At 31.0% G+C, this 25,355-nt stretch overlaps 1 protein-coding gene and 2 long non-coding RNA genes across 3 annotated transcripts; 1 reads left to right on the top strand and 2 right to left on the bottom strand.

Moving 5' to 3' along the window:
* Positions 1 to 3,525: 3,525 nt before the first annotated feature.
* LOC134255390 (piggyBac transposable element-derived protein 4-like) lies at positions 3,526 to 9,346 on the top strand. Its single transcript, XM_062737904.1, has 5 exons — positions 3,526 to 4,793; positions 5,680 to 5,862; positions 6,033 to 6,215; positions 6,819 to 6,991; positions 7,331 to 9,346. The coding sequence occupies exons 1-5, from the start codon at positions 4,687 to 4,689 to the stop codon at positions 8,494 to 8,496; spliced, it is 1,812 nt and encodes a 603-aa protein (XP_062593888.1). The 5' UTR covers positions 3,526 to 4,686; the 3' UTR covers positions 8,497 to 9,346.
* Positions 9,347 to 12,016: 2,670 nt separating this feature from the next.
* On the bottom strand, positions 12,017 to 14,682 carry LOC134255391 (uncharacterized). The gene is made up of 3 exons (XR_009989531.1): positions 14,334 to 14,682; positions 13,509 to 13,695; positions 12,017 to 12,577 (listed from the first exon to the last, which is right to left on the bottom strand). It is a non-coding gene; the product is annotated as an uncharacterized LOC134255391 (long non-coding RNA).
* A 175-nt stretch (positions 14,683 to 14,857) lies between these two features.
* On the bottom strand, positions 14,858 to 18,107 carry LOC134255392 (uncharacterized). The gene is made up of 3 exons (XR_009989533.1): positions 17,994 to 18,107; positions 17,425 to 17,503; positions 14,858 to 15,037 (listed from the first exon to the last, which is right to left on the bottom strand). It is a non-coding gene; the product is annotated as an uncharacterized LOC134255392 (long non-coding RNA).
* Positions 18,108 to 25,355: the final 7,248 nt, after the last annotated feature.

Raw genomic sequence — 25,355 nt, 5'->3', positions numbered from 1 at the left:
TATGGATATGACTTATCATTTAATTTTTGTCCAAATACAAACAAATAAGTTTTAAGAAATGCTGCAGAGGTTGCAAAGGTTTTAATTGCACAAGGCATACCTTTATGTGATTATTGAAAAAAAACACACTTTCTTTTCTTTAAATTGTAACAGAGGATTGATTGATTTTAAAGTGATATGATCATCAAAACTTAATTTATTGATAAGCCCTAGCTCGTAATTTTTCCCCCTAATTTTCCCAATTCCACACAGCATGAAAATGAATGAATTATGTAGAAATTGAAGACTGATTAAATACATATACTTGTTTTGTTATCAGTTAAGAAAATATAAGAATACATACAGGTATTTGATTGCATACTGAATACTCTCAACAAATTCAAATATAATTGGTAATTTCAATCTACAAATCTCCAGCACAAAAAGAGATGCCACCGATTTAGGTACCACAGCGATATAGGACCCTCCACAATATATATTGGAAAAATTATTCGGGGGAGGGCCCCCCCCCCCCAAAAAAAAGAAGAAAACATGGGTCGTTACTACAGCCAAAATTTATGCCAGTTTGCCGTACAAAGTGGTAAAAAATTAAACCTGGCATGAATTTAACATCTATTAACATCATGATAAAAGACTTGATTCCTATTCATTCAAATTGGGGTGGGTGGTTATCAAATTTTGTCAGAATTATTTTCATAACATTATTAATAAAATTGTATAAGGCTTTGTAAATTAATGTTTGATACTTTTTCTGAATAAACATAATGGTATTATTAATACCATTGCAGACAGAGTTTTATTTTGAAGATAAATTATTTTTTTAATGTTATTTGTATCCACTGAAAACAGTTGGGGAAGGGGGCGTGTCAGTCGAGAAAAGATTAATAAATTCGTTTTCAATGTCATGATATTAAATATACAAGTGTATCTAGTACCCAATCGTTTAACCCCATCCATCTCCCCACAATTTACATACTATTATTGAAATGTATAAAATAATGAAAAATGATAGGGGTTCTGGAGGGGTGTTGCTAAAACGAGGAACAGAAAACGGAACGGAAAACGTATTATATTTCTTATTTTAGATTAAATCACTTTAAATACACAAATTTATAAACAATATATATTCTATAAATTCAACCCCCCATTATTTGATACAGGTTGATTTATTCTTCTTCATAAAACCTCTTATTTACGAAAATTAAACTCATAGCAGTGACATAGAAACGATTTTGAAAGGGTCGGGGGTGGGGTGTAAAATTAAACTTACCTGAAAAGAATTTGCCAAGCGAAGAAAGAAGACAATTGTTTGATTCGGGAGGTGGGGTAAGAGTAAACTCCAGCATCTTTCATTTTCTTAAACTCCTTTATGTAGTTTTTTGTATAAGATTTCCTGTCAGTATTTTTATAAGATTGCGTCAATTTGAAATTGGCAGAAAGCAAACAACTTGCCGAAGGCTCAAATTGTATATGTTCAAGTCTCAAAATTTATATGAATGATACTGAAATAGTGTCCGTTTGAATTTAAATACTTGTAATTTCCCTTTTCTTAATTAAAGATAAACTAACTTACAAAATGTAAGGAACATGAATATTCATATGATTGCTGAAAAATTGCAAGTAAGCCAATACAATTTATTATGCTTTTTTTCATTTCTAAACAATTGGCAAAATGCCGGTCCTCATATTAAGGGTAATTTCTGACAATTTAGTTTAATTTTATTTATTTGTTTTGTTTTTTTTTATTTTAATATTTTTTCAATCTTAATTATTATTTCAAAGAAAATTGTTACATGTTTCAATATCTAACAACAATTGTTTATGATTTTAAATACTATATTTGATTTTGTAACCCATTTGAGTTTGTGCAATTTTTTTTTTGTAAAATTGGCAATTTGTAATTCCCCATATCTCAATCATTTATTATTTCCCAAGCTCAATATTTTGCAAAGGTAAGGTTTAGAGCTATATTTGTACAATAATATATAAAAAAATAAATAATTTCAAAGATTGGTCTTGGAAGATTTGGGGCATTAAATTTGTAATACCTTTGGCAATTCTTGAAAATTGGCATCACGAGTTGTCTGCCCTTTGATATATTGCATATTTGATTATGATCAATGTCAATTTTGAAAGAATATTTTAAAAAACCTCAGTGGAAATGCAAGTTTAATTTTGAGTAAAATAAATCAAATGTGAATTTTACCATTTTTCTTGAATTTTTTAAGTGCATTTGCACTTAAATGTGCAAAAAGGAGGTGGCGCTTCCTACGACTGCCATGTTGAATGATGGAAATTTTTTTGTATTCTTTAAATAACATATTGTAAAGTCTAACTACCAACCAAATTTCATTAAGATATGACAACCTTCGATTTGGACAGTTCTGCATGGTTTTCTCACGGACTGACTCCTAAGTAATAATCCATGCATATGTTGTTTAAATGAAGTAATAACCCAGCATCTTGAATTTCTTCTCTGAACTGCTCTTCCATTGTTCACACTTCTTACAGATGTTATCAGCAATCAAACTACGGGGGTTCTGATTCATACAGAAGAGATCCTCCCACTTTTGTGAATATGCATAGGGGATGTGTTTAAGTGACAGGTATCCAAAGCTGGATCTCGAAGGTGCCATATATCTAAAAGCTTTGGCAGATTTTGTTGTGTAACTGGTTTTTGCCCTTTACTGTAAAAGTAAGATCAGACAGTTGGTGGTATTATTTCAAAGGATTCAGCTCCCTTATTTATTGACCAATTCTTCTGAAAATTTGCTAGGTTGTTCCTCAAATGTGTGTTCACAAAACCGTATCTCAGATTTTGATATTGTGCTTAGTTTTGGAATTATTTAGGGACATGTTAAATTAGGCTACTAAATTGGTGACTTTGAAGTGCAAATGGGTGTAACTTTTGAATGAGAAGATTTATCAAAAATCTAAGATACGGTTTTCAAGTTCAATCTATAATCTACTATGAGGCAAAATAACCACTTTCAGGAATGAAATACAAAAAAAGTTGATTTATGAAATATTAATGTGCTTAAATTTACATAAAAATTTCAATAATTTTTTTGATGTTAACCAATAAAGTTAAAGTTAGGATAAGAAGAAAGTATATTTAACAAGCTTTCAAATGATTTATACCTTGTTATCTTTGATAATGAAAGGAATTCAGGCAACTGAAATTTTGACATTTGGAAACCTTTTGTGTATCCTTAATGCTTTTGTTAAGATTTTTACAGTTAAACCGTACTTTAACAGATTGTCCTCATACGATACTGAGTTTATGTCATTCAAATACTGCCTTTACTATTTCTACTCACATGCACAACAAACTCGCTTGTGACATATTTTTCGATTCCTCTAACATTTTTTAAGTTTAATCAGGATTTTTCCTAAGTAAAACACAAAATTGCATCGTTAACTGCTGCTTCGTGACGTTCTCAAACGTCATCGTTTTTGTCGTTTTCAATGAGACCCACCTATCTTCTCAAATTGATTTCTTCTCAACAAAGCAAAATATTAACCCCTTCACTTCCGTACCGGTCAATTTGACCGATGGCGCAAAAAATGAGGCATGCGTGTTTTTCACACATCGCTGTTGAGCTTAATGTACAAAGAATATTATAATGTTTAGTATCAATGTTTAGGGAATTTTATGTACTTTCTTTCTGTATAAAAATCACTATTGAATTTTTTACTTGAAATAAGTATATCCATTTTTTACGTTAGCATATAGTTTTGAAAAATGACGTTTTTTTGATATGCGACATTGATTTTTTGTACGATGGGTGAAATTTTTAATTCAGCGTAAAATAAATTTTGTCAAATACTGTCTAAAAGATAAGGTCCCAAGCTTCTAGAGTATGTAAATATATTTTAAATTCTTACCTTTTTGTGGTGAAAATTTATAAAATTTGATCAATTTTCCGTTTTTCAAAGGAAATTCTAACCAAGTTTAAATAAAACAAGTTTTTACTCATATTTCTGTATGGAAATAGGCAAAACTAAACCTAGATGGTAAGAGTACAGAACATTTCCTATTCATTAATTTTTATTTCATCAAAATCGGATAAGTATTCGCCTATCTACAATAGTTTAAGTTTCACCATTCTCCGAAGTAAAGTTGTTAATTTTAACGCAAAAGTGATACAACGTTATGTGAAACATTTGTGTTGCGACACGATTTATCACACTAATCTACATGGTATAGACGTTGCTCTAAAAATATTATAGAAGTCTAGTATAATTTAAAACAGTACTTATTTCTTTCTTTATCTCTTTCTTTCTTTATTTATTTGCTTTTTTTATCCTGGCAATGATTTATTTCAACGCAGATAGAAAAGTTTCGTAAACATATTACCAGCATAAAATACTGTACACACGTAACCTTTACATAACCAGGTATATTTATGTACATGTAGGCGTAAATAAATGATTATTCAAAAATATAACCTTCATCAAACACTGTGGAAGAATATTGTTAATTATTTAGATGCTGCTCCGGAAGACATGAAATATTTATTATCTTTTTTTCCGGAACATTAATTCCGCATATGTCATCCTCGTACCCGCATCACTTGTGATGCATGGACACCACGTGTTTCCGTTTCTACTGAAAACAACACAGCAAACGCTCGGAAGAATTTATCTTTACTTTAGGCCTAAACTGCAGTCTTTTGCTTGACTATGGAAAACGACCTGATATCGTCAGATGAAGAGGATGCCCTGGATCTCTTGTTACAGGATGCGCTTGATGATGATCCAAGCGATCCTGCCTTCAATATTGATGACATGTAAGCATAGCCTTTGTATACACTGGTCTAAAGTTTGACTAGGAAAATTATCAATTTGATCTTTATTTGTTATTTCGTGAAAGAGAGTACCTATATTTATAAAGGTGTGAAACTTAGGAATTAGGCTAAAAGATTTTACTATGTACAAAAACATATTTAGCGTTGAGACAATGATGAATTTTTAAGGTCCTGTCAAGGTCAGTCCTGAACGCAGCATGTTGCGCATTGCATGCTGTTTGCATTTCGAACGTCCCTTACGAGGTAAAATCTTAGGCCTACTTCAATGATTATGAGGACGGCAGTCAAGCGAAAATTGATTGACCAGAATGTGGTTTTGATCTCCAAGGGCAATTTTTTTTTTTTTGGGGGGGGGGGGGGGTGTAAGGGGCAAAGTCTTTCGACTCAGTTTTTTTATTTCAGTGCTAGAAGACAGATTATTTCTGCCAGATATGATAAGAGGCAGTTTATTTACTTTATTCTTATAAGTTTGTCTTTTTAATAGTTACACTTGTCCAACTCCACAATTCTAATTTCATGAGTGGGGGGGGGGGGGGGTTGAAGTACTGTAGCACCAAACAAGACAAATTATTTTCTTGCCTGTTGAGATCTGCAACCCCCACCCCCACCCCCTCCCACCACCACAACAAGTCATTTGGAACTTTTAACAAAAGCATGATAGCAATTTTAAAACAGATTTTTTTTCTTGTGAATTTCATGCATAATTTAGATTAATTTTCTCAGCTTCATTTCCAAATTATAATATTATAGATATTGTATTGGTGTGTGATATTTTTCATTTAAATAGCATGAAATTGTAAGGGTCAGTAGAGGACAAATTTATTGTAGTAGTGTATTTGTTATTTGGAAAATATATATAATTTTAAAGGGAATTGGTATCCCAGTCTTCTGTGGGGAGTTCTCAGATTTCTTCTGCCAGTGATGATCCCCTCGCAAATCCAGATATGCACTGGAGAGATGCCAATGTAGAGGACACAGGGGCACCAGATCCAAGAACTGTAGCATTTCATCCAGAGAGGCAGCCTGGCATTCAGTTGGGACGACTTTTAAGGTTAAATATAGCAAAAATCTCTTTTGCAATTATTTTATACATGTACATACCATAGGCATGCATACTGTTAAGAAAAATTATTCACTCTCTTTATAAATGTGCTCACAAATGCATATGCATGCATGGTTATGACAAATACTTTTAGTCTTATATTTCCAATTTTATTTTAGATATGGCGCTATGCAGTTTCGAGAACCAATTGATTTCTTAAAACTCTTTCTGACGGAGGCGTTGGTCTTCTCAATCTGTGTTGCCACCAATGAATATGCCAATATGTTGATATCTAGAGGGGAAATGTCATCGTATGCAAGTCAAGGGAATTGGACTCCTCTCACTGAAGAGGAATTGTACAGGTATTACAAATTCGAAATCAATGTGATTTAAATTATCAAGTGAATTTCCTCGATATCACCTTTACCAACTCATGCTATTTTTGTATTACCAAAGAGTCATTTGCATTTCCCTTTTTGAAACTTGAAACTTTTATCTTAATCACTTATAACATACATGCTGTAAACTTCAATTTTATTTTATAAGTATGTACTACATGTAGTAAGATGGAGAATTTCACCCAAGAAACTATTGCACACCAAGGTGCAGTCGAGATTGATAATAGTTTTCAAGGGTAGAAAATTTTCAATGTTTCACTCAACTACATGCAATATTTATTATATTTTACTGAATTTTTTAATACAAATTTTACAGTAAACAATGAACCCTGTGCACATAAATTCTGCACATTCAATGTACATGTATTATTTTTTAAATTAAATGTCGTCTAGCAATATTGCTTGTTGCTATGCTTGAGGTAGTGCTTCTTTATTCAGTGGGAAATAGTGTTTTAACAAATGTTTCTTGATGTATCAGATTCAACTGATTAACATCATTAAATCACAAAATATTTACATAATTTGAACCATAATCATTTAAAAGTAATATTTGTTTTTTTGTTTCAGATTTCTCGGAATTATTCTCTACATGTCCGTGGTAAAGTTCCAGACGCTAGAAAGGTATTGGTCAACACAGGCTCTCTATCGGAACAACCCTGTACCAGGAGTTATGTCCAGAACTAGATTTCAGGCCATCTTATCTTTCTTACAAGTTACACCTCCAGCTGATATTGACAAAGGTTTCTCTTACTTTTTGATGTATTATTTTTGTACTTGAGTAAGATTTGTGACAAAAACCCTTCAATAAGCTTGTAGTTGTAAATATGTCACAGTAGCATTTACATGTATGTAATTTAAATGTAAATTCAGTTTCTGAAGTAAATAAATCAGGAAATTATATTGCTTGGATTCCAGTTCTTGAACAAAAGTAAATGACAGAATTTTTATTTCCTTAAAGGGAAATCCAAGTACATTATTACTATTTGCAATTTATCTTTAAATGTAACATTTCTAATATTATTACATATAGAGTCAGTGAAGCAGTCAGATTATATTGCTTTCTATCTTATTTTTTACAGCTGAGAAGTTGACATGCGTACAGTCATTGGTGGATCATGTCAAAGAGAAGTGCAAGGAATTATACCAGCCGCACAGGGAAATAGCTGTAGATGAGAGAATGGTTTCCTCAAAACATAAGTTCTCTGGTATTCGCCAGTTTATTAAAGACAAGCCTATTCGATTTGGTATAAAGCTTTGGGTTGTAGCTTGTAACATGTCTGGGTACACATACGACTTTTTTGTTTATCTTGGTAAAAAGAACACCATATTTACTGATCGTGCAAAAGGTCTTGGATACAATGTAACACTTAGATTATGTGAGTCCCTTTTTGATCAAGGGTATAGGCTTTTTACTGATTGTTTTTATACATCTTTAGCTCTTGGCAAAGAATTGTTTGCAAGGAAAATTTTTCTTGGGGGGGTACTGAAATCAAACAGTTTATCTATACCTGATGAACTTAGAGATGTTAAAATTTGGGAAAGAGTAGCAACACGTGGTGACTTTAGATGGCACAGAGTTGATGAATTTGTATTTGTTCAGTGGAAAGATTGTAAGGTTGTCACTTTTATGTCACCTTTACATCAGGGTTCGGCTACAACTGTTTGTGAACGCACTATGAAATCTAGATTAACCTGGAACAAAAAACAACTTGTACAACCTGTAGTAGCAAATGATTATAATAAATGTATGGGAGCTGTTGATCTTTCAAACCAGTTTACTAATAAATATCCATCTTATATAAGAACACAATATCATTGGTGGAAAGTTTTGTTTTTTCATTTACTAGATATCATGGTTGTGAATTCATATATTCTTTTTCAAGAATTTAGAAAATCGCATGAAAGTCAGATTACAAATTGTTCTTCAGGGTTTGGACAACTTGAATTCCGTGAATCACTTGCTTTGTCACTGATGGGTTTGAATGAAAAGTCTGTATCAAAAGAAAGTGTTATTCAATGTATGCCTGAATTTTTAGATAAGAGGAAAGATTGTATATTTTGTAATGCTGAGGCAATACTTTTAAAGAAGAAGTCTCCTAGTTATAAGACACTTGTATTTTGTCCATCATGCCAAGTTCCTCTTTGTTTATCAAGTGACAGAAATTGTTTTAAGAAATGGCATAGTAAAGAAGGAGAAGATGTTCGAAAGAGTGCAGATTTGTCATGTAAAAAGAGAAAGCTATGAAAATATCCTGTACATGTATTCTTTAAAGGACATACCATATTTCTGTCCAGTGAATTCAAATATATGTACATAATATTTATAAATGTAACTGCTGTGAGACATGTTGATGATGCCATGGCAGAAAAGTTTCTCAACAATTATGTTCAACTTCTTGATTATCAATTATATAAAATGTACATTTAGGTGTAATTTCCATACATTTGTTGACATGCAAGTAATTAGTGCTATTTGTCAAAATTTGTATTAAATTTTTATCAAATTTGGAGATTTTTGTAAAATGAATATGAAATTCATAATTCACAACCACATTTCATTTTAATAACTTTCTAGACAATTAGTTTGAATTGTTTTTAATGGAAGAAATGAACTATTACAGTGTCACATGGATAGTACCTAAGTATTTTTGTATATTTTCCTTGGCATTGTTGCTTGTGAAGCCAAATATATTTACTAAAATAAAAAATTGAATTAAATAAAATAAGCAGTAGTGTTAAAGGCCTCTATATCATTGCTGTATTTATTATTTATTTTCTCAAAGTGGAAGGAAAAGTTAGAAAAAAAGAACAAAATTCTGAAGCACAGTTTTTGCACTTGATGACCTTTGACCTTTATTGTCTCAAAAATATTCATGATTGTTATTGCTTTTAATGCTTTAAACCTTAAAAATGTGTATGGGGAATATCTTTTTGATTTAATTGGTAATTATATGCTAATTATTATGTTTTGTAATTATATTGATATTGTACTGGATGGAAGCAGAAATGTGAAATTAAGTTAAAATTGCATTATGGGTATTGTTACTTGGCAATCAGAAATATTCATTTATCAATTAAATTGATTATTATGATAATGGTGTTTAAGTTGTATCTTAGTAGGCTCAAGTTAATATAATAAGAATCTCTTGTATATCCTTTACATTATTTTAACTGAACAATATCATGGAATGCAAAAAAAAAAGTGTGTCAAGAATGAGTGAAAACAAACGTATACAACGCAAAAGGAAAAAAAGGTTGTAGTTGCTTAGCAACCAATTAAAGGCCTTTTAACACAAATTTAGACTTCAATGGTGAAGGAATTTTGCAGTTAAGCATAATGCCTTCTAGAGAGTGTTCTCAGAATTTCTATTTTAGCATTCATTGTGTAAAATTTTAGCAAGAATTTTGAAAAGTGTTTAAAAAGTTGATAAAATTGTTGCACTTATTTGACCTTTGACCTCCTAAAAATAGATCTAATGAGGTCAAACTTTAACACAATTTATCTGCTATATGTCCCTTGTAATTTTATGACCTCACATCTAACTTTAATATGTGCTTGGATGCATAAATGCATCTAGATTGAGTAAAAAATGAAAATTTCTGCCCGAAAATTAAACAATTCTGCGTTGCTTAGCAACCCCTTTTAAGTAGTTATATGCAGAATTGAAAAAAAAGTTTATGTGTTTCATGTACTACAGTATAATGCTCTTTTGTGGGTATATCCCAAATTTCCTATTTCAACATACATAATACTGAATATTTAGCTTGAAGATTAAAAAGTATCAAAAAATTCCATAAAATTTTGCACTTTATTGACCTTTGACCTCAATTTTTACTAATAAGGTCAGTGGTTGAGCATCTAAATAGTCATAAAATATCATCTCTATGAAATCCCCTTCAAAGTGGTATGCATTATGCCTAGCTTTCACCTAGCATAAAAAAGTTAGAAATAATTTAGTAATAACATGTCAAAAGGCCTCCAAAAACACGTAAAATGCGCCGGAAGAGAAAGGGTTAAGCCATAATTTGGAATACAAATTGATGTAACAATTCTAAATTTGAATTTTTAGGTTGTTTTGCTCCATTTTACAGAGACTAGAGACATTATTCAGTGTATTGTTTGTAACTTGCTAAATTTCAAAAATCTAAAAAAGTTTTGAATAAATCGTGATATTTGAAAAAAATAATATAAATAATTTGGATTCATTCTTAAAAATTTTCTACAAAATTTGCATAACATATGAGTCAAATAAAAAAGAGATATGACAGAAGTCCACGAACTTTCCGAACAACTTTCGTATCATAACATTTCTGTTTGGGCTGTATAAATTTCTTAAGGTTAATGATCAGGATCTTAAATTTCTTATTTTAAAAGATCCACAATCTAAGAAATTACGTTCTTTCATCTGGCGTCAGAATGTTATAAATACATGTATTGGGAATTCTTTGGACGATTACGGAAGGTGATGGGTAAACATGAGTAAGAGAACCTTGCCACAGTGGATTTAAGAGCATGTCTACGAGAAAACCATGCAAGAGGTTATGGGAGCAAGGTTCTCTGATCAACTTCATGTTTTGTGTGTAAATTTCTTCTATAATATGAAATATTTTGCCACAAATTTTTTTTCAGTGTGGTCTCACTTAAGGCGTAAAATCGACACTGTTACTAAAAATAGAATTCTTGGTCCTTACGCAGGGTGAAAACAGGAATTTTATAGGATTTTATATTTAAAAATTCAGCATTTTACTTGATTATGATATAAATTATCCATATATGGTTGAAAGTAACAAGATATACTTGTTTCGGAAATTTTTTCATAATCACAAACTGTGCCCTCGTTTAAGTGCAAAAAGGTCACAAATCTGGCATATTTCCAGATTTTTGAAAACTGGTAAAAATATTAACTTTTCAAAAACCCATAACTCAGAAAGTAACGCTTAGAATCAACTCAATCTCATACCAATTATTAGACAACATGTCTAAAATCTGTCTTTGGACTCTCAAATATTTTGCTGTACTTTTTACTTAAAGTTGGACATTTTTTGTGAATTTTCAAATTTTTTCTCATCCCTGAACTTCAGCAAGGAGTTATTTGCTGATTTAAATATTTTCAAGAATTCAAATTTTGCGGTTGAAAAATACCAATATATTGAAAATTTTTGTTTTCAATCAATAATTATTTCTTAAGGGGTTAAATGGGGTTAAATTGGGGGGGGGGGGGGTAGCAGAATTGTATTATTTTACATTTTCTTTGAGCAGGGTGATATTCACATACTGTTTAGTACCTGTTTGTCTATCAGTAGACCAAGTTTGTTCTTTCTTATCTTAAAAAAAACTTGCTTGATAAATAATAAACAAAGTACACTGGTATCTACTCTACTAATAAGTAGATGACCCCTTTTAATTTGGAGTTCACAAGGTCAAAGGTCAAGGGTTATAATTCTCCATATACCAGTATGTAGATTTTAATCATTCAAAATCGTGAGGACCCATTGATTGACAGACATGAAATTTAGTACATTGGTTTCTTGAAAAGTAGAGGACCCCTTTAGATTTTGAGGTCACAATGTTAAAGGTCAAGGGTCAAACTGAACAGAAAGGAATATCAGAGCTATTTTCTTGACAGATATATTGTAATGGCAACAACCTCAAAAAGAATGAACACGAAGTTTTAAAAAATCAACAAATTAGGACATTAGTTATTTTATAATTTTTAATTTCATTGCATATTAAAATTTGAATATTACTCAATAACTAAGTACATTCAACAACAAATAAATTACAATGCTTGACTGCTTCCTGATATGTTATATTCACTTCCAAAATTAAAATGACCTTGAAATTTTGTATGCTTGAAAAAAAATCTACTTGCTTAAGTATACATCATGGTTCTAAATTAAGGTAAGATTTAAAAGAAAAAAATCACGGTTTCCCCAAATCATATTCTGAATTATTTGCTATAACTGTATACAGAAAATTAGTCTTTATAACAGTTTTATATTTGGTAAAACTAAAGCACTGCTGACCTTGAACTTTGATCTTCTCTAAGATAACAAACACTTAAAATTTACTCTGAATTTCTGTGTATTCTTGCAAGTGAACCCTGATACATATTAAATATTATTTGGGTTGATCTTGAGGTCTCAATCTTTCAAAATCTATAAGGTGTGTCCAAACTATTTTGTTCAGTATGATCCCATTTTCTTCCAATGTATCATCCAATAACTTCTGGAGAAAATTTAACAAGCACTGAAATTTCCACTTCTGGTTTAAAGAACAACTGGACTGTCTCCAAATACACAAGAGTAGTACTCAAAGCAGGTACCTGTGAAAAAACACAGTTTTCAAATTAAATTGAAATAAAACATACAAGACATATTCTAAGATTTTTAAAATAAATGTCATGTTTATGATAATGATACATTTAAATTAATCAATTGAAGAAAATGTCATCAAATGATTTAGGTAAGATTCTTCACAAATTCTTCTGGCTTTCTTTGAAGAAAACAAGAGCTTCATATATCCTTGAAGTAAAGTAATAGAGTAGGGAAAAATGCATGTGGCAAATCGACAGACAGACAGGGCAATTCCTTTCCATGTACTATAGTATACAGTTATGAAATGGGTATGAGGGAAATAGCAAATTTATGATTCCCCGAGGGAGGAAACTATTTCCCGGAGGAAATAATTTTCTGCCAAGGGGAACAATAAATTTGTTATTTCCCGAGTTCCCATTCCATAACTTTTTTATTATACCAAAACAATGATAGGCGATTGAAATTTTTTTAACCAGATATTCCAACATTTTAAAAAAAAAACTGTAGAGGCATAATTACAAATGCATGCGGTTTAACACAATGTATGATAAGTGAAGCATCGTGTCCTTAAACAATTAATTTATTTTTAAAAAAGTATTTTCACTGACATTTCGAAAAATTATCGTTTTCTTCATTTTGGTAGAATTCAAGTATGATTTTGACATCGCACGTCGAAATGTTTTGACGTCATAGCTACATTGCTAATAACATGACGTCACAGACTCGAGATTCTTTGAACGCTTCACCCACTGAACACTTTGATTGGTTAAAATTACTAATAAATATTCATGAGGGAGTAGTCCAAGGGAGCAACTCTGATTTTCCAGGGAGTAGTCTTCAGATGAGGGCAATAGTCACTTATCGGGGAAATAGAGTTTTATGGTATTAATTTATACAGAGTAATGACAGTAGAGGTATAATAATATAACACATCTTTACCATTTCCTCAGCAGTGATAAGTAGTTGGTAATTCTAATGCTGCATCTGCATTGTCTTTTCTCTTCTTATTTCTGGATTCTGTACACAAAACTACATTGGAAACCATATGTAGTAATTCTTTATAGCTCCACAGCTGAAAATCCCATTGTAAAGCCCAGCCCTAACCAGGGAAATGAATTTGAATAATCTGAAATTGCACGAGAAATGTAAGAATGAAAGGAAATATTCTTTACAAAGTATAATTTCCCAGACTTATAATTATAATATTTAATTAGTTATGTTTTCAACAGAAACTTGTCAAGGAACACATGGTTACCTTTATTTTAAAAGTATGAGATTATGAGATTCTTTATAATCAAGCAGCCACATATAATGCAATAATGGTGATTTAATTGACCCACCTATCCAATTCTTAATGTACCCTATTAGTAAACAGTCTTTGAAAACCCTGGACCTATTCAACTTTTCATTCTCTCTTCATCACCCCACGAAGGCTACTTATGCTATTTATAATTATTTTGCAATATTGTTGAATTTATACAGATATTTTTATTGCTACATGTACAAGTACCAACCTTGAACATGTTGAAATTTCTCTTGACAGGTTTGCTAGGTATATATTCAGCTGTTCAGGTCCAGTACAATCACTAGATTTAGCTACGTAGGTATTTTTTTATAGAAAAAATTAATTTGGCAGCTAAATAAAGCTACTTCAGGTAGGTAAAAAAAGCTAACTAAGTAGGTATAAATCAGAGAGCAGCCCCCAAGATGCCAAAGTTTTTTTGTAATGTATTTTTATGATAATATAAACCAAGATCCACCTACCTGTTTCTTTTTCAAATTCAAACATTGTTGATTCGGTATCATCATATAACTACATCCGTCTTGCTATCAAATGCTGTCAGAATCATATTCATCAAAATCAGAGCCATAATCCGAAGACTCGTTGACAATTAACGCACTTGAATCTTTTTCTGGGGACGTACAAAACGGTAAACAAAACGTCTCAGGATGCCATAATGTTTACACGTGGTACTTCGATCCCGATGGTTTTCATAATGTTTTATGCATTTTAAACATAGCCACTAGTATATACGTAACAAATTACATTCACAGGAGGGACAATTTTCTTCAAATCACACATAATTGATGCCTAAAACGATTAGATGACAGAAATCTGTTTATAGCTATTCCACCTAAAAATTAAAAAGAAAACATTGTTAATATAATGATTATAAATGGGTCCTAAAGTGCAGAACTTAGTTATAAATAGAAAGAACTTCATTGGTTATCCTTCCCATTGTTATTGAAATTACTTCTAATAACCTCTACCTAAAGTGGAAGTTGGCTCCAAAGGGCAGTAACTCAATCTCATTATTGAAGGAGTAAGTCTTATAATGAAAGATAACTCTTACTTCATACCTTCTATAGTCTTTTTCTCAAATAGTAAATAATCTTCAGCTCTGATCTCTCTCAGTTAACTGAAACTCACTGTCATTCTTCCAATCTATATCATCCCAGTACACAACCTAAAATATCGTTTGTTTAGAGAATTATAATCCTGTTCTTATCAGCTCTTTACTTTATGAAACAAGTATACAATGTAAAATATAATTCATAGATGTTATTAGCAATAAATAAGTGATGAAATAAATATAAAATTTAGAAGTATGGCTGATACAGTTATAAATATTATAACTTATATATATCTTACATAAATTTCAAATGAACATTTAGGCAATACATTTTACCATGCTTTACACCAAAATCATTAATATAAACAATGTAAGAACATTTTAAAACGGGTGCTTATAATAGTCATTGCGCCCCAAAACCTGAACGCCCCATGCATGAACGCCCTAAAATTTTTTACCTTCGCCAAGTACAAATATGAGCGCCCCAAATCTTAATCACAAGCGCCCCAAACGTATTTCACCAGCGCCCCAAATTAGCATTTCGGGCGCCCCAAGGCTTAAATTAAGTAGTAAATAACCAAACTGTTGTCTTTGATGCATGTTTTATTACAATTTATTAGACTAAAAAATATATTATAATTCACAAGCTTCCCGTATTATATATTTATCGGTTGTTTATCACCAGTGCTTCTAGTTTTATGATGTATAATAATGAACGCCCCAAGAATTGTAAAGTAGCATTATATGAAGATAAATGTAAACGTACTAAACACATGGAATTCATATTTATATGTGCATTCCCGAACCGTAATTTATTTTGATTTTTTAAAATTTTTTGATTTATTTGGTGCTAATAAGGATCTTACAAAGAGGAAATACACTGTACGAATAGATTAAACTTAAACACCGATGTGTATTTCTGCAGTAACTATGTAATAATAACCAGAAAAGTTTTTAGACTAGCTGTCATATTCATTGTAGAAAGATGTGGTCTTATAGCTTATATCTCCTGTAAATTGGTTAATTAATCTATTCAAGATACCAAGTACCAACTTTTCTAAAATCGTCTACGTAGTTTGCAATTTTTTTAATAAGAGTCACGAAATTTATTTAGAATCTGTCAGTAGTAAATATACAATAAAAATTATAAGAATAAAAAAATCATTTAACCTACCCAAAGTCATCCATCTATTAATTTTTTTGTTGTTAATTTTAATGATGTAGATTAGATTCAAAATCGCAGTATATCCTTAGTATAGTGCACGTGCCGCGCGTTTTCGTTGCTTCTTGTGTACCTGATTATATAATGCTACATAATATTACACACCTGTCACTAGATCAGTGGGATTTGTAGTCTGTGTATACACAGTAATCATAATTTCAGACACCCAATTCAACAAACATACACCGTAATTCTGGTCCTTCGACGACTTATACTGGTCATCTTTTCCTGTGAATTATATATTGAACATGCACAGACGGATCATGCGTGTAAATTAAAATGATAACATCTAGAAATTAATAACAAAAATAAATACATAAACGCATTTTAAGCACTTATCTGCATTTTCACAAAGGAAAAAAACACTGTACGTCATAGACTTCATGACGCAGATTTGGTCAAGCAACTATCACAATTTGTAAGACTTTATTTAAAATCCCCCCCGCCCAATATTATCATGCTTTATCGCCAAATTAATTCAAATTTCTTGATATAGCCGGCATTTGATAAAACGAAAAGTAAACAATTTAATATTTAGACGAGCACCTGCATGTGTATCTGTGACCAAATTATTTGGGGCGCTTGAAATTTTAATTTAGGGCGTTCCTGAAATACGTTTGGTGCGCTCGTTATTAATATTTGGGGTGCTCATATTTGTACTTGGGCGTCGGTAAAAATTTTTGGGGCGATCATGCATGGGGCGTTCAGGTTTTGGGGCGATATGACAGTGACCCTTTAAAACATGCACAAGATAGACATAAACATATTACCGTTAATAATAAGACAGTGATGAATGCGACTGATGTATATTCAAATTGTTGAACAAAATGGTGAAATAGTAAATTGAAAGAAAATGAAATCTTGTGACTTTCTACACCTTGAAAAGAATTCAATAATATCCATTTTTACAATTCTAATAAATTATTTTACATTCAATCTTTTCAGTCATTGAAATTTTTTGACTTTTTTGACCATTCCTAGTATTTTTGATAATAAAGCAAAGACTTTACTTTAATAAATGAGTAATATGCTTCTTTCCTTTAATTTTGAATTGACTTCTAAAAGTTCCTTTTTTTAAGTCATCTATGTATATGTACTTCAGTCTTCTATCTTTTTTTGTGTGTTATATTGTGCATTGTGTGTAAACATTTTATTATCATCATAATTTCTAACTAAAAGTAAAAGACAAAGACAGTGAACGACAGAAAATAAAAAAATTAAATAAAAATATGATACATATAAAAGCAGTTAATGCTTTCTTGATAAAATATGTATTTACCTTCTATGGAAATTTCAGTCACTTTGTCACTCTGTAAATTTCTCACTGTGTCACTGCTATGTCTGTAATTTGTAAACTTCTAAAATTAGAAAAAAAATATTTATAGTAACTTTAATTCAGAAGTTCATTGTCCAATTGCCTCCTTTACATCCATATGTATGTAAAAATACATGTTCTTTTGATTAGTCGAAAAAGAAAGAGACTATATCAAGGCAGGTAATTCGATTTACAGAAACATTCTGTGTTGACCAATCTTCCTATTCTTTAAAAAATACGTGGGAAAATGTGCAATGCTACAGAAAATATTTTACAGTTCAATAAAGATTAATAGCATTAAAATATTCATTTAAAATGTTTACACCTGTGATATTTCTTCATGATGCCAAGGAATCAAAGAAAATACCAACGCAGCGACCTTCTCGTGCAAATATACTTTACTTGTTCTTCATCGATTTAAAATAAATGAACTGGTTTTATCATCTTTTTGACAAAGCACAAACTATATCCAAACACAAAAATACCTTACACATCACTGTCATCAACAACAAAGTCCATTAAATACTACTTACCACGATTTAACTATAGGATCCAATATCCTTCCACAAATCGCACGCAGTAATGGCTACCCAGTGCTTCCGGTTGTTACTATTTTAAGATCAAAATGGCGTCAACTGGAATAGCTACTGTTTATAAACTTCGTAAACATAATCATTATCTACCTTCTCTACAGAAGAGCGCAACACGGGAGATAATTCTAACAAAATCTAAATAAATAGTAAAATACGTTTTTTTTCACAGGAAAAACAGGGAAAAAATTATTTATAGCTTTTATAAAAATTAATATAATTTTCATTGTTTATATTTGTAAATATTTTACACAAAATTCATTAAAATTACTGTTAAAAGTAAAAATTATAAAATCATGAATTTTTCCCTCATTTGAATTTGGGGTAATTTCATTACGATATAACTTTTCTGTCCTTGAGAGTCCAAAGGTGGATTTTACATATTGTTTGGATAATATCCTAGAGATTCTTAAATGCACAAAATTCTGAAAAAAGAAGCGTTACTTTCTAAGAAATGTATCCCTGAATATTAACAAAAAATGAACCATTATCATTTCTTGGCACCATGCCAATATTTGTGCCCTCGTGACAGCCTTCTATATAGGGGTTTTACAAAAAAAAAATGATTCCAACTTAATTTTACGACTTAATTCTATGAGAAAACATAGCCCTTTTATTTATATATTGTTTTTTTCTTTCTTACTTTTAACTATTGAAATTGTCATTTTTTCACCAACTTTTTTGCATTTTCCCTTGAATATTGACCAAAATGAATTATTGGCTGTTACTAAAAATAGAAACAACCGATGCAAAAATAAACAACATATTTTTGACTCTCATTGGGTGTCCTTTAAGTTCAGAATAAAAATTAGTTTGTTCTTGAGAGTGCCTATCAGAGCGTTTTTCTATATATCTGCATGGTTTTCTCGTAGACAGGCTCTTAAAGTATGAGATAGATGTAGAAATCTTGCATTTAGTGATAGTGGGACAATATGAAAATCATATTTCTTTTTTATCTTTATTAATTCATAAATATCCGTCCTCCTTTTTCAAACTTTACTTTTCTGGTCATCTCAATTGCTTTGGCATGCAATGGAATAAAATGAACCTAAACAATGATTTTGATCCAATGTTTTCTCAAACGTCTGTGCGTGTTTGGAGGACCCTTAAAGTAATGCGTCCGCGATATCCTCGTGTGAAAAAATCGGGTGTCTTTAAATATTAGATGTCAGGACATTTTCTAAATAATTTTGGTTCAAAACTTTCTTGTAAATAAAATCAAATCTATATATAACAAAAGAAAATACAGTTTAAGAACAATTTATTAAAAAACATTCCATATTGAACATTGGGGACTGACAAGGTTTACAGTTAAATAAAAAACTTTCAGCTACATAAACACTGAAAGCATGTGCACCCCAAGCCAGGGTGAGAAAAATTTATAGTTTGAATTTGACATATATTGCAAAAAAAAAAACATGAAAGACACACACTGTAATGAAATCCCAGAAAACATCTTTTCTTGTACCTATTTCTATGATTAAACATGGATCGATATGACTAATTTTAAGACATTAATCGCGATAATTAATTCCAAATCATATAGCTCCAAACACTAATAATTTCTTTCTTTCAACACTTTTGAATCTTGTGTTTATCTTGAGAGTATAATCAATGCTTTTTTTTCAATGTGGCTTAATTGTTTCGTAACAATGCAGTGCAGACGACTGACACGGTCAGCTTGGAGTACTTAATTAGGCAAACTGTTGTTATTTAGCTTTATAAACGACAAGTGAATTTTGATGGCAATTAAATATCCATATTTTTAGAATATGTCTCGAATGCATCATCATTATCTGTTAATTTGTATATTTTTAAAATAAACATCCTATGATTTAAATTTATAATGTCAAGAGAGATAGTGGTTCTATCAATCAATATGGCATAAATTGTTAGCGATATAAAATTTAAGCGATCTCAGAACCCTCGTTAATAATGCCAAAATTGAATCCTCGCTAAAAATTCTGCTCATTATTTTATAACTGATTAGTAGGAATGCATTTTTGTTCCCCAGCCTTCCTCTTGATATTAAGTAATCAAGTAAGCATGTTAAGTGAGTAGTTATATTGAGCACTGATGCCTCTTTCAAAATTGTAAATTGTATGGCTTCTGATTTAAAACACAAAGCAAATTCAATTGTTGGAGAGTTGTTGAATCTTAGTTGACTTATAAAGCCCGTAAGCTTCTTGTTTAAATAAAAATAATCAGACACACCTACATGTAGAAAAACATAATACAAAATCCTGAAACAAAGCACATAAATGTAGTTAAAGTGCATATAGGCAACTCTCATCAGTCAAACAATTCTAAATTTAGAGGAACCGACACAATGCTTTGATTTTTCATATTTCTTTTTAATATAGACATCGATTAAGTAATTAAGGATTGACTGTTTTGTTATGACGGCAAAGTCTTTGATATAGTATTGGTGTATTAAAAATCTAAATAACTGTCGCACATTCTTCAGGGATCCAACAGTAATTTCTCTTGTAATATCACCAACACTTTTTTGTTTAGCATATACAATAATTGGTTTTGTTCGAAAGATTCCTTTCCATTTTTCACCTCTTAAAACTAATGACCAGTATTTTAATTATTTGGATCTCACGATGATTCAATCTTAAGAGTCCGCGCATTTTAGTAAAAGGAGATGCCTCTATATTTCACTCATTGGCCTTGACCTTTTTGCATTTTCCAATAATTGCAGCGGATACATTTTTGACGAACAAAGTTCCATGTGCTTATCGTGCATATATTTTCCTAAGTATTAAAAAAAGATGCGTTCAGCGAAAATGCACTAAACCATGCACCGCAAAGACGCACACATTAACCACCAACGATGATAAACATCCTCTTTTACTCCTATATAAGGCATTCTGAGAGTATAGCTTAATCAAAAAACCCGTGAGTTTGGAATTTGCAGATTTCGTTGTGGCGACAGCACATTGAAAAAGTAAAGTTATTATTATCATTAATTTTATTTTTAAAAAAAAACACACTTTTTGTTTCAAATTTGATTCAATTATGTCATATTAAATGATTTAGAAGAATTTGTTTAGTAATTATTTCAAAATCTACATTTGAACTGATTACAAATTGGGCAAGTCTAAAAGATTTTCTCTCAATAAAATAATTTTACATCGTCAAAAATTAGTAAAATCATACATATTATCTCTTTAAAATGATACAAAGGGGAAAACATTTACAAGGCTATAATCGTTTACAGATCCTTTACCTTTGCAAATAATCAACTTGTAAGAAAATCTCTACGAGATTGTAGCATATTTACAGATTAAAGCACAGTTTCCTTCTTTTATATGTTCAAAAGTTTCATATGTGTTAAAATCTGAGGTGTTAATTCTGAAAAAATGTGGACAGAACCAGACAATTGAACATAAGACATCAAAATTTCATAAACGCACCACAAAAAAATTATTAGTGTTCTATACTTATGTAGAATTAATTTAAATTGTTTTTTAAATCAAAGTATTTTTTAATAAAATTCAGAATTTTAGGTTCAGAATCCAGAAATTTAGTTATACTTTAATTTTACAAATACAAAATAAGATTTTTTTTGCTAGATATTTGGAAATATCAATTTACTTTCATATCCAGATGTTATTCGAAAAATTGTATATCATTATTGGAAGGTAATTGTAGAAATCTAAAAGCTCTATTCTCAAAAAAGGTTCTGCTTAGAATTTCATTAAGAATTAAGGTGCATTTTTTGTCGTCATGTCTTTAATCACTCCTCTATTACTAATTCAACCATACAAGTAAAGATCTTGAATTATCAGAAATTGAAGTGCTAATCGAAAATCTACTTGATTTGGATCACTAGCTATATTTGTTTTGATCATTCGAAGTTTCTCTCTGCACATTTAGACAAAAAATGTGCTTTTATATACGTTTTCTTACTGATAAGAAAACTACTTCAAACAATATGAGACTTCTTCTTGGTATATTTAAAGATAATCATATTTTTGCTTCATCTACCCCTCCATAAACATCTATAGCAAGCGTTTTTCACGCATCTTATGGTCATTTTTCGACTAATCATCCACTGGAATGGACTGTTGACATTATTTCAATAAAACATTTGTTGTAATGTTTAATATGAATCTTTATCAAACGTAAGCTATCAAATTCGACCACAAGGCAAGGCCGTAACTACCATTGAGGCAAGTGAGGCAAATGCCTCACTAAATTTTTAGAGTTTTTCCAAAAGTGAAAACGTTTTACGATGAATTTATGAATTATGAGGGTCTTCGTGCTAAATTAATATTTCAACTTTTGTTTCAATTTCTGTCAATTTTCATCTCACTAGGTGCCCCATATTCGTTAAGAACGCATGCAAAATATAATTCAAATTGTTTGTGTTGTAAATTGTTTGATTGTTTTACATCCCTTCATAAAATTTCTTATTCATATTGAGACAGCAGTACTTGTCAGTGGGGGCTGCAAGTTTTAAATCTATTCTGAACTTTCGGGGTCACGGAAGATAATTGAACAGCGAGATTTCTTTTTGTGTAACATTACTTACTGTGATATAGGACCTCAGTTTTTACAGTCTCATCTGAAGGACCGGTCTCTATATCCTGCAGTGGGATTCAAACCCGCGACGTGAAGGATTGACACCTTACTTCGAGACTTAAGAGCATACAATTCAAAACGTGGAAACTTTCTAAGACCAAATCTTTTATTTTCTAACACCAAGCTTTCAGAATCCCCTCCCCATGGAGGAAACCCCCATCACTAGCCATCACGTACTACCCTTGCCCCGTCTGGGACTAGGAATGCCCAGCACCCTTGCCTCACTTAAATTTTTGGCCTAGTTACGGCCTTGCAAGGTGTTCTTTATAACTTGACAATTACATCAAATATGCACCTACCCAACTTTTCCAGAGCTATTTTTGGTTTGCGTAGAAAATATCCAGAAAGCTATCTTTGTTGTCATGACAGCTATACTTTTTTCGAGTATACATATAGCATTTAGGCCTAGTGCAATTAGTAAAATAATTTCTTGACGTTACTTTGTGTTTGCAACAGTACTGTACAATATTTTATTCCCCCGACTCCTCTTATATTTCAACAATGGCCCAGTCCGTAGGAGGTCCATGTTTCATATGCTCACATTAAGCGTTTTATGCTCAATCGGTGAGTGATACATATGTATTTATATAGATTATAGAAAAAGTAGTGTGGCCTCTTGGTAAGTTACTTAGGTACGAAGGAGAGTACAAATACACAGGCACCTGACGCTACTTATTTTTCTTTTAATAAAATAAATTATACCCCTATCTAATAACATTTTGAACTTTTCTTGACAGTATCTTTTTTTTTAAAATTTCTAATGGAAGCAACTGTAATGACGTTTTTATTTCGTTAATTTATAATTATATGTTTAGTTCCATTTTTTCATTCCGGAATAAAGGATTGCTCAAGCATAAATTTCTTCGGGAAACGGGAGGGGGTTACATTGCTGTCCATAACACTAAAAGATCCCCACACAAAAATCCTATTTTATGTTTGGGGATGGGGTCGGCTTAATTGGTGGACAAGCTACATTCTTCCATATATATTCTCATTTTTCCTATCAACTTATGACAGTCATTCATCAACAAAAACATACCAAATTAAGAATTTTCATGTCGCCCACCAATTTACATGTACTATTGTAAAATTTTAAACAATTTTAAAAATCGATTTCAGCTCTTAGACTTTACATATACACATGGTTTTGTAAATATTTAGTGGTATATATATATGCATTCAAAATTTTTATTTGATTTGATTATAATGATTAAAACGCATTCAACTTCAAATCTTAATGCCGCTTCGTTCATTTACTAATTTCAATTCAGCCAAATAAGCGTTAAGAAGAGATTACAAGGAATACTTAAAAAATGTTCATGTAATAAAAAGAAAACAAACGGTTACCACATTTCTAAAAAAAAATGCATGGATCTTTTTTATAGAAATCATAACATATGCCTGAAAATCAATCAACTTCCGTAACCATATTGTTTTATCGTAGAATGACTGTTAAGAGTTTGTGTTTCTTGGGAAGTGGGGGGGGGCAAAGTTATTTTGATATGGCTACTTTAATATTCTTAAACTTTAGTGAATTTGAAAAAATTATCAGGTCTTGATCCCCTGACCTATAGCCGCTTTTCTGGATCTGTCTATGGGGATATAATGCCAAAGGTAGGGTTTCAATAAGGCTAATTTTTGGCCCATGATGAATTTCTAATTAATTCCTTTAGTTATGTCTAGTAATGTTTCCTCTCTCATATTTTATAATTTATTTGCAAAACCGACCTATACTAGTCACGTGACCAAGGGATATCTAAAGGGTCCCTCTTAAAGCGTCTTAGAGGGTTATGAAGATTTATTACTTGTAGAAAACTATTCATTGTGAAAAACTAAAGAAAGATTAACCATATATCATCAGGGAACATGGAACAGGGCTGAAGAAACACAAAAAGTTAACTAATTTAATATTTTTTAGAAAAAGAACTTCTGTAATTTTAGCCATAGGAATTCAATGGAAATTGTGTACGTTTTCTTATTAGACATCTTTGCTTTCTTAAAATAACATAAAAAAAGGTTTGAAAAACGATCAGTTATACATAAAGAAAAGCTTACAATATTACGATATATCATATAATGAGACAAATCATTTACTGTGCTTGCTACCCATACATATTCTTACAAGTGTATAAAGTAGAAAAAGACCTCTACGCATTATAAGTAAGTACATCGATTTAATAGTATTTCATTTAGATTGACACAAAGGAATTGTAAAAATCTCTTATCAATAAATTGTATTCAATGCTAAAAATATTTTTTGCGATAAAAAAGAACTGATTCTGTAAGTGTACACTGAACACAGGCATTAAACATTATTTATATGTACTAATTTTATTTTATTTATAGATATTGGATGCAAAATCTGAGATGTGTCTTTTATCAAAATTCTTTTATATACACTCATTTGAATTCTAAAGATATATACTTTGATTCCATGTCTGTACCCATTTTCGTGTGAAACGTATCTTAATTTTGTTCAAAATATTTTTCTAATTGCATGTACATGTGCCCCTTTGAACTTGCACAAATCACCTTTGATCAAGTTGTAACGTATTAATTCTTATGTTCTTCCTTAAAAAAGATATGAACAGGACATGTCTGCACAGACAGATGGGCGAGGTGATTCCTATACATACCCCTAAACTTTGTTTGTGGCGGGTATAATGATAAGACCACTTGTTATATAAGCAGTAGATTTAGGACAGATCAAGG

This window comes from Saccostrea cucullata, unplaced genomic scaffold (assembly GCF_032062105.1).
Source record: "Saccostrea cucullata isolate Sc308-1 unplaced genomic scaffold, CSIRO_AGI_Scuc_v1 ctg1395, whole genome shotgun sequence".
Classification (NCBI taxonomy): domain Eukaryota; kingdom Metazoa; phylum Mollusca; class Bivalvia; order Ostreida; family Ostreidae; genus Saccostrea; species Saccostrea cuccullata.
This window is presented reverse-complemented; position numbering and strand designations above follow the sequence as displayed.

Bases quoted from the DNA above. Each gene is read 5' to 3' on its own strand.
- LOC134255390 (XM_062737904.1), top strand. From the start codon at position 4,687: ATGGAAAACGACCTGATATCGTCAGATGAAGAGGATGCCCTGGATCTC. The intron at 5,863-6,032 runs GTTAAATATAGC...ATTTTATTTTAG, and splicing joins CAGTTGGGACGACTTTTAAG to ATATGGCGCTATGCAGTTTC. The intron at 6,992-7,330 runs GTTTCTCTTACT...TATTTTTTACAG, and splicing joins TCCAGCTGATATTGACAAAG to CTGAGAAGTTGACATGCGTA.